Here is an 11,253-nt window from a genome sequence, read left to right on the forward strand (position 1 = left end):
TGGTGTGTTTTTTTTGTTTGTTTGTTTGTTTGTTTTTTGTTTTTTTGTTTGTTGTTGTTTTTTTTGTTGTTGTTTTTTTTTGGGGGGGTGGGGGGTTTTTTGGTGGGGGTGGGGGGAGGGGCGTTCAAGGAGCATCTCTCAAGGAGGTTTCACTGCGTTCGGACAAATCCATGTACGCTACACCACATCTGCTAGGTAGATACCTTACCAGCTGCATAACCCAGCGCACTTTGTCAGGCCTTGGATCTCTTCTACTGAATTTTGCTACAGGACAACACTCTCTTTGCTATGGGTTCTTTTTTTCAGTGCGCCAAGTGCGTGCTGCACACGGGACCTCGATGTGTCGTCTCATCTGAAGGACTGGACGCTCAGTTTGATTTTCCAGTCGAACTTGGGAGAAAGGGCGAGCAGGCGGGATTCGAACCCAGACCCTCACAGACTCCCTTTATTGGCAGATGAGCGTCCTAACCTTTCTGCCGCCTTCCTTCCATATATATGTGTGTATATACAGGTGGTACTGACGACGTGGTCCCCCTGGGAGAGCAGCCCCGATTTCACACAAAGAAATGTGTTGTGACAAAAAAAAGGAATATACTACAATACATTTGAATTTTCTTTATACAATATAGTATAGTACAGTACAGTGCAATACAATACAATACAATGCAATGCAACGCAACAATACAATAAAATGTAATGTAGTGTAATGCAACACAGTACAATACATCACAATACAATTTAATGCAATGCAACACAGTACAATACAATGCAACACAACACAACACAATACAATGCAATGCAATACAACGCAATATAATACAATTCGAAGATGCTGTCGATGTATTGTGGAGGTGCTCCATTGTATCGATGTCTATCGGAGGTGGTCCATTGTATCGATGTCTATTGGAGGTGCTCCATTGTATCGATGTCTATTGGAGGTGCTCCATTGTATCGATGTCTATTGGAGGTGCTCCATTGTATCGATGTCTATTGGAGGTGCTCCATTGTATCGATGTCTATTAGAGGTGCTCCATTGTATCAATGTCTATCGGAGGTGCTCCATTGTATCGATGTCTATCGGAGGTGGTCCATTGTATCGATGTCTATTGGAGGTGCTCCATTGTATCAATGTCTATCGGAGGTGCTCCATTGTATCGATATCTGTTGGAGGTGCTCCATTGTATCAATGTCTATTGGAGGTTCTCCATTGTATCAATGTCTATTGGAGGTGCTCCATTGTATCAATGTCTATTGGAGGTGCTCCATTGTATCGATGTCCTGTTGGAGGTGCTCCATTGTATCGATGTCTATCAGAGGTGCTCCATTGCATCAATGTCTATCAGAGGTGCTCCATTGTATCGATGTCTGTCAGAGGTGCTCCATTGTATCGATGTCTGTTGGAGGTGCTCCATTGTATCAATGTCTATTGGAGGTGCTCCATTGTATCGATGTCTATTGGAGGTGCTCCATTGTATCGATGTCTATTGGAGGTGCTCCATTGTATCAATGTCTATTGGAGGTGCTCCATTGTATCGATGTCTATTAGAGGTGCTCCATTGTATCGATGTCTATTGGAGGTGCTCCATTGTATCAATGTCTGTTGGAGGTGCTCCATTGTATCGATGTGTATTGGAGGTGCTCCATTGTATCGATGTCTATTGGAGGTGCTCCACTGTATCGATGTGTATTGGAGGTGCTCTATTGTATCGATGTCTATTGGAGGTGCTCTATTGTATCGATGTCTATTGGAGGTGCTCCATTGTATCGATGTGTATTGGAGGTGCTCTATTGTATCGATGTCTATTGGAGGTGCTCCATTGTATCGATGTGTATTGGAGGTGCTCCATTGTATCGATGTCTATTGGAGGTGCTCCACTGTATCGATGTCTATTGGAGGTGCTCCATATTGGAGGTGCTCCATTGTATCGATGTCTATCGGAGGTGCTCCATTGTATCGATGTCTATCGGAGGTGCTCCATTGTATCGATGTCTATTGGAGGTGCTCCATTGTATCGATGTCTATTGGAGGTGCTCCATTGTATCGATGTCTATTAGAGGTGCTCCACTGTATCGATGTCTATTGGAGGTGCTCCATTGTATCGATGTCTATCGGAGGTGCTCCATTGTATCGATGTCTATTAAAGGTGCTCCATTGTATCAATGTCTATTGGAGGTGCTCCATTGTATCAATGTCTATTGGAGGTGCTCAATTGTATCGATATCTATTAAAGGTGCTCCACTGTATCGATGTCTATTGGAGGTGCTCCATTGTATCGATGTCTATTGGAGGTGCTCCATTGTATCGATGTCTATTGGAGGTGCTCCACTGTATCGATGTCTATTGGAGGTGCTCCATTGTATCGATGTCTATCAGCCCCTACGACGAGCAGCACTGACCTGACACCAGTGATCGTTGCCGTGGTCGTCGTCATCCTCGTCCTCATCATCGTCGGCGTCATCGTCGGGGTCTGCTACTACAAGAAGGTCTACCTGCCCAAGAAACAGCAGGACGGCCGCAACTCCAAGGTCAGCCCTGACACCCTGCCCAACACGGCCATGTCTGGCATGGTGAGTGCACTGGTGTGTGTGTATTTCGTGTCTGAAGGACATGTTATTGTAAAGTGTTTGAGAGCTTTGACAGCTCTATATAAATGTTTATTATTATTATTATTTTATCATCATCATCATCATCATCAGAAGGGCGCAATAGTCGAGTGGTTAAAGCGTTGGACTTTCAATCTGAAGGTCCCAGGTTCGAATCTCGGTAACAGCGCCTGGTGGAGTGATGGCCTAGAGGTAACGCGTCCGCCTAGGAAACGAAAGAATCTGAGCGCGCTGGTTCGAATCACGGCTCAGCCGACGATATTTTCTCTCCCTCCACTAGACCTTGAGTGGTGGTCTGGACGCTAGTCATTCGGATGAGACGATAAACCGAGGTCCCGGGTGCAGCATGCACTTAGCGCACGTAAAAGAACCCACGGCAACAAAAGGATTGTTCCTGGCAAAATTCTGTAGAAAAATCCACTTCGATGGGAAAAGCAAATAAAACCGCACGCAGGAAAAAATACAAAAAAATGGGTGGCGCTGTAGTGTAGCGACGTGCTCTCCCTGGGGAGAGCAGCCCGAATTTCACACAGAGAAATCTGTCGTGATAAAAAGAAATACAAATACAAATAAAGGGTGGAGATTTTTCCCATCTCCCAGGTCAACATATGTCCAGACCTGCCAATGCCTGAACCCCCTTCGTGTGTATACGGCAAGCAGAAGATCAAATACGCATGTTAAAGATCCTGTGGTCCATGTCAGCGTTCGATGGGTTATGGAAACAAGAACATACCCAGCATGCACACCCCCGAAAACGGAGTATGGCTGCCTACATGGCGGAGTAAAAACGGTCATACACGTAAAAGCCCACTCGTGTACATACAAGTGAACGTGGGAGTTGCAGCCCACGAACGAAGAAGAAAAGAAGAAGAAAATTATCATCATAATCTTTTCTCTTTTTTTCTTTTTTTTTTTTCTTTTTTGAAGTAGTAGCATCATGTTACGCATAGTGAGACAGAGTACACTCTGTTCAGTATATAAAGCCGATAATACTCAAATGTATTCATAAATACTTTAACAAAATGTCTTCAATCACCGATATGTGTGACGGGACATAAAACAAAATTCCTCCTCCTTACAGACACAGTGGATATGATGGACTCGCTGCCCCAATGGTCGTAAATGGCTGTGGGACTTTCTTCGTGTTTTTTTTTTTGTTGTTTTTTTTTAAATCACCATTATGGGGTGTTTTTTTTTTTAATACGAGCAATGGGTGGCTGTTTCTGCAGACTGCGGACAAGAACACGAGGATGATGTTCACCCCGGCCCCCCCGAAGAGCGCCGTGCCGGGAGGACGACGGGCGGCTGATGCCGCGGGTCACGCCGCCAACCCTCAGTCCCGTCAGGGCTCGGCCGTCTCCATGCGTCCCACTGTCAGCGCTCTGGCCACCTACCGCACCCCGTCCCCCTACATCACTGACGGCAAGGACATTGATGTGAGTACCCCTTCCCCTACATCACTGACGGCAAGGACATTGATGTGAGTACCCCTTCCCCTGCATCACTGACGGCAAGGACATTGATGTGAGTACCCCTTCCCCCTATATCACTGACGGCAAGGACATTGATGTGAGTACCCCGTTCCCCTACATCACTGACGGCAAGGACATTGATGTGAGTACCCCCTCCCCCTACATCACTGACGGCAAGGACATTGATGTGAGTACCCCCTCCCCCTACATCACTGACGGCAAGGACAGGACATTGATGTGAGTACCCCTTCCCCCTACATCACTGACGGCAAGGACATTGATGTGAGTACCCCGTCCCCCTACATCACTGACAAGGACAGGACATTGATGTGAGTACCCCCTCCCCCTACATCACTGACGGCAAAGACATTGAGGTGAGTACCCCCTCCCCCTACACCACTGACAAGGACAGGACATTGATGTGAGTACCCCCTCCCCCTACATCACAGACGGCAAGGACATTGATGTGAGTACCCCGTCCCCCTACATCACTGACGGCAAGGACATTGATGTGAGTACCCCGTCCCCCTACATCACTGACGGCAAAGACATTGAGGTGAGTACCCCCTCCCCCTACATCACTGACAAGGACAGGACATTGATGTGAGTACCCCTCCCCCTACATCACTGACAAGGACAGGACATTGATGTGAGTACCCCCTCCCCCTACATCACTGACGGCAAGGACATTGATGTGAGTACCCCGTCCCCCTACATCACTGACAAGGACAGGACATTGATGTGAGTACCCCCTCCCCCTACATCACTGACGGCAAGGACATTGATGTGAGTACCCCGTCCCCCTACATCACTGACGGCAAAGACATTGATGTGAGTACCCCCTCCCCCTACACCACTGACAAGGACAGGACATTGATGTGAGTACCCCTCCCCCTACATCACTGACAAGGACAGGACATTGATGTGAGTACCCCCTCCCCCTACATCACTGACGGCAAGGACATTGATGTGAGTACCCCGTCCCCCTACATCACTGACAAGGACAGGACATTGATGTGAGTACCCCCTCCCCCTACATCACTGACGGCAAAGACATTGAGGTGAGTACCTCCTCCCCCTACACCACTGACAAGGACAGGACATTGATGCGAGTACCCCCTCCCCCTACATCACAGACGGCAAGGACATTGATGTGTGTACCCCGTCCCCCTACATCACTGACGGCAAGGACATTGGCGTGAGTACCCCCTCCCCCTACATCACTGACGGCAAGGACATTGATGTGAGTACCCCGTACCCCTACATCACTGACGGCAAGGACATTGATGTGAATACCCCCTTTCCTTACATCACTGACGGCAAGGACATTGATGTGAGTACCCCGTCCCCCTACATCACAGACGGCAAGGACATTGATGTGAGTACCCCTTCCCCCTACATCACAGACGGCAAGGACATTGATGTGAGTACCCCCTCCCCCTACATCACTGACGGCAAGGACATTGATGTGAGTACCCCTTCCCCTACATCACTGACGGCAAGGACATTGATGTGAGTACCCCTCCCCCTACATCACTGACGGCAAGGACACTGATGTGAGTACCCCGTCCCCCTACATCACAGACGGCAAGGACATTGATGTGAGTACCCCTCCCCCTACATCACTGACGGCAAGGACACTGATGTGAGTACCCCCTCCCCCTACATCACTGACGGCAAGGACATTGATGTGAGTACCCCGTCCCCCTACATCACTGACAAGGACAGTACATTGATTTGAGTACCCCCTCCCCCTAGATCACTGACGGCAAGGACAGGACATTGATGTGAATACCCCCTCCCCCTACATCACTGACGGCAAGGACATTGATGTGAGTACCCCGTCCCCCTACATCACTGACGGCAAGGACAGGACATTGACGTGAGTACCCCCCTCCCCCTACATCACTGACGGCAAGGACATTGATGTGAGTACCCCGTCCCCCTACATCACTGACGGCAAGGACATTGATGTGAGTACCCCCCTGCCCCACCATCACTGACGGCAAGGACAGGACATTGATGTGAGTACCCCCTCCCCCTACATCACTGACGGCAAGGACATTGATGTGAGTACCCCCTCCCCCTACATCACTGACGGCAAGGACATTGATGTGAGTACCCCGTCCCCCTACATCACTGACGGTAAGGACATTGATGTGAGTACCCCGTCCCCCTACATCACTAACGGCAAGGACATTGATGTGAGTACCCCCTCCCCCTACATCAGTGACGGCAAGGACATTGATGTGAGTACCCCCTCCCCCTACATCACTGACGACAAGGACATTGATGTGAGTACCCCGTCCCCCTACATCACTGACGGCAAGGACATTGATGTGAGTACCCCGTCCCCCTACATCACTGACGCAAGGACATTGATGTGAGTACCCCCTGCCCCTACATCACTGTCGGCAAGGACATTGATGTGAGTACCCCGTCCCCCTACATCACAGACGGCAAGGACATTGATGTGAGTACCGCCTCCCCATACATCACTGACGGCAAGGACATTGATGTGAGTACCCCGTCCCCCTACATCACTGACGGCAAGGACATTGATGTGAGTACCCCCTCCCCCTACGTCACTGACGGCAAGGGCATTGATGTGAGTACCCCCTCCCCCTACATCACTGACGGCAAGGACATTGATGTGAGTACCCCCTCCCCCTACATCACTGACGGCCAGGACATTGATGTGAGTACCCCGTCCCCCTACATCACTGAAGGCAAGGACATTGATATGAGTACCCCCTCCCCCTACATCACTGAAGGCAAGGACATTGATGTGAGTACCCCCGTCCCCCTACATCACTGACGGCAAGGACATTGATGTGAGTACCCCCTCCCCCTACATCATTGACGGCAAGGACATTGATGTGAGTACCCCGTCCCCCTACATCACTGACGGCAAGGACATTGGTGTGAGTACCCCGTCCCCCTACATCACTGACGGCAAGGACATTGATGTGAGTACCCCTCCCCCTGCATCACTGACGGCAAGGACATTGATGTGAGTACCCCCTGCCCCAACATCACTGACGGCAAGGAACGGACATTGATGTGAGTACCCCCTCCGCATACATCACTGACGGCAAGGACATTGATGTGAGTACCCCCCTCCCCCTACGTCACTGACGGCAAGGACATTGATGTGAGTACCCCCTCCCCCTACATCACTGACGGCAAGGACATTGACGTGAGTACCCCGTCCCCCTAAATCAGTGACGGCAAGGACATTGATGTGAGTACCCCCTCCCCCTACATCACTGACGGTAAGGACATTGATGTGAGTACCCCTTCCCCTACATCACTGACGGCAAGGACATTGATGTGAGTACCCCCTCCCCCTACATCACTGACGGCAAAGACATTGATGTGAGTACCCCCTCCCCCTACATCACTGACTGCAAGGACATTGATGTGAGTACCCCTTCCCCTACATCACTGACGGCAAGGATATTGATGTGAGTACCCCTTCCCCCTACATCACTGACGGCAAGGACATTCATGTGAGTACCCCGTACCCGTACATCACTGACGGCAAGGACATTGACGTAAGTACCCCCTCCCCCTACGTCACTGATGGCAAGGACATTGATGTGAGTACCTCCTCCCCCTACATCACTGACGGCAAGGACATTGATGTGAGTACCTCCTCCCCCCTACATCACTGACGGCAAGGACATTGATGTGAGTACCCCCGTCCCCCTACATCACTGACGGCAAGGACATTGATGTGAGTACCCCCTCCCCCTACATCACTGACGGCAAGGACATTGATGTGAGTACCCCGTCCCCCTACATCACTGACGGCAAGGACATTGATGTGAGTTGATGCGGTGTTTTGTATAGAAAGATTGATAGATAGGTATGTGTATATATGTTTATATGTGTATATGGCAAGGACATATAGATAGATTGATAGATAGGTATGTGTATATATGTTTATGTGTGTATATGGCAAGGACATATAGATAGATTGATAGATAGGTATGTGTATATATATATATGTGTGTATATGGCATGGACATTGATGTGAGCTGATGCGGTGTTTTGTATAAACAGATAGATAGATAGATATTATGTGTATATATGTTTATGTGTGTACATGGCAAGGACATTGATGTGAGTTGCTGCGGTGTTTTATATAGATGGATATGTGTATATGTGTACATGTTGTTTATATAACTTTACATCATCTTTATTGATATTTATGTTGATCTTTTCTTGTTAATCGTGGCAGAAGCGATAGTTGAAGACCAAATTTCCACTGACCAAAAGAAGCGTTAATCCCGCAAGAAGAGGAAAGGAGAGCATCCATCAGCTGCTTTTACTTTTCACGATTGCAGTGTACCAGTGGTGATAGTTTTAGGCGGAATTTTCGTCGAAAGAAAAATCAAGGATCATGTGTGGGTTTCATCAAGAAAAGTAACACAAGAAGTTTGACTGCATGAACTACAAAGGAAAGTCAACCACAACATTTATCCTACAAACATACTTCTTCCGAAAATGAAAGTGATACATAGCAACAAATGTGATCATTGTAAAGATGAAACTGACTATTGGTACAACCAGCACTATCACTGTGCCTTTTTTTAATTAACTTTTACCAAAGGAGAAAGGTGGCAGATGATTAAGACACTCTTTACAGTGCCAATACAGTGTCTGTGAGAGTCTGGTTCAAATCCCAGTGTCACCCTTAAATAATAATAATAATGGATACTTATATAGCACACTATCCAGAAATCTGCTCTAGGTGCTTTACAAAAACGCTTTTGTTGACATAAAACATTATATCTATGTTACATACACACACCAAAATGTGACTACACACACACACACACACACACACACACACACACACACACACACACACACGCACACACACACTGCATACATACATTTTAACATACATGTGTATCTAACAGCTACCCTAACACATACGCACACATAGGCAGGCACAAACTTACATAAACACACGCACACACAATACACATTCATATACATGCATGTAGTTATGTACACATACATATGTATACACACATAGTCAAGCACAGCTAACGCAAAGGAAGTGGACCTGCCACAATTGAACTTATTGCTGAGGGAAAAGGTGAGTTTTGAGACGAGATTTCAAAGATGCGAGGTACTGTTTGCAGCATGCACTTGGCGCACTGAAAAAGAACTCTTGGAAACAAAAAGTGTTGTCCTCTAGCAAAATTCTACAGAAGATATCAGTTCTGATAGGCACACAATATACATGCATGCAGTCGAGGCGTGTTATGGTATGCTGCTGGTCAGGCATCTCCCTAGCAAATATGGTGTGGTGTAAAAATATGGATTTTTCCAAATGCAGTGGCACCATCTGTAGCTGGTTCACTGTTGTGTCCCAGAGTTGTGAGTCAACCTGCACGCTCCTGGAGAATGATGTTTGGTGCCGAATTCGTTGTGCACGGTAAAAATGCTTCAGCAGACATCTGTCAATTCATTCATTGTTTCAGACATGCATCACGCAGAGATGTACTTTGTGGAAGTAATTTTCATGTAGTATATTGCTTTTTGTAACAACAGACTTCTCTTCGAAGTTTGGACTGCTGTCCCCAGGGAGAGCGCATCTCCACAGTGCATCACCGCCTTTTTTTTTTCCTTTCCGTTTACAAAATTAACTCACTCAGTACGGTCAGTCCTCTCTTCTCTACACAGACCCCTCGGATGTCCAGTGGGTGTCTGAATGACCCTGCCTTTAGCTTCCGTCGTCAGAATTGTGGTATTCTTTGTCAACATTCACCTCTTCAGTATAAGAGCCTTCCGCTTGCAATATTTTGATGATGGTAACTTGGGTGAAACGCTGTTAACGTCGTCTCTTTCGCCGTTCGTATGGAGAGAGTTAATGTATTTGTTATATGATCAAAATAGATTTTTTATACAAAATTTTGCCAAGGACAACCCTTAGGGCTCTTGTACATGTGGTAACATACAGGACCTCGGTTTATTGTCTCTTTCCATGGACTAGCATGGATAATTGATCCTCAGTGGCTATGAATGCAGTGTTTTCTTTTTCCCCAGGTTGACTCTCTGCTGGACTTTGACTACCCCCATTCGAAGCAGGCGTTGGGCGACCCTGACGGTGCGGAGAGTGGTGTGCTGCTGGAGATGGAAGGTTCGATCCCCATGTACAGTGAAGCTGGCGACACCCCGGAGCCTACTCGCATGACTCCCGTGAACAGCGGAAAACGTTGAGCGTTCTGCCTCCCGGCAGGTGATGCTCATTGAGCAACAACAGTTAATATGTATAGGTATTTCTTCTATGAGTGTGTCTTTCTTTTTAAGTGTTTTTATGAGTAGCCTACTTTGTTACAGAGCTTGGGGGGGGGGGGGGGCTATTTCTTTTGAGGTATCACCATGTTTATGAGTACTTTGTTTATATAATTTGGGGGAGTGATTTCTTTTTTTAGGTATCAGTATGTTTATGAGTACCCGGTTATGGTACTTGGGGAAGCTATTTCTTTTGAGGTACGAATCGGTGTATTTATGAGTACTGATATCTAACATGGGGGAGTTTTTTTTTTTCTTAGGTATCAGTGTGTTTGATTACTGTTATCTAATATGGGAGAGCTATTTCTTTTGAGGTATCAGTGTGTTTATGAATATTGTGTTATACACCATGGGTAAGCTAATTCTTTTAAGGTATCAGTGTGTTTATGAGTACTTTGTTACATAACACGAAGGGCTATTTCTTTTGAGGTACCTTTGCGTTTATGCATACATTGTTATATAACACAAGGGAAGCCATTTCACTGTATGTGTTGATGTGTATCATCAGTGTGTCATATAACTGTAGTCTGTCATCTGCCCGGTCTGACGGACTAAAGTGAGTCATAAATCTTTCATCTGCACACCACTGTGGACAGACTGCAGTCTGACCAAGAAAAAGCCATCTGTTGTAATGTGTGTATCTGCTGGTGACATCAGCTTTACAGAATATCATGAAAAGATAAAAATCAGTGTGTATGCACCAGCTAATCTGCTGGGGACATCGGTTTGACTGAATATTAGGAAATTGTAAATCATTAAATTGTCACTTGGATTTCAATACACCCTACACCCCCCACCCCCACCCCTCCTCCCACCAATCAATCCCTGAAACCATTGTTAGTAAAGATTTGGGGTGAGTGCA

The 11,253-nt window shown here is 47.0% G+C and overlaps 1 protein-coding gene across 1 annotated transcript; it reads left to right on the forward strand.

Moving 5' to 3' along the window:
• Positions 1-2,334: 2,334 nt before the first annotated feature.
• Positions 2,335-10,355, forward strand: LOC143284350 (uncharacterized). Its single transcript, XM_076591061.1, has 3 exons — positions 2,335-2,568; positions 3,834-4,040; positions 10,143-10,355. Exons 1-3 carry the CDS (start codon positions 2,335-2,337, stop codon positions 10,314-10,316), a joined length of 615 nt encoding a protein of 204 aa, XP_076447176.1. The 3' UTR covers positions 10,317-10,355.
• Positions 10,356-11,253: the final 898 nt, after the last annotated feature.

Source organism: Babylonia areolata, chromosome 7 (genome assembly GCF_041734735.1).
Source record: "Babylonia areolata isolate BAREFJ2019XMU chromosome 7, ASM4173473v1, whole genome shotgun sequence".
NCBI lineage: Eukaryota > Metazoa > Mollusca > Gastropoda > Neogastropoda > Buccinidae > Babylonia > Babylonia areolata.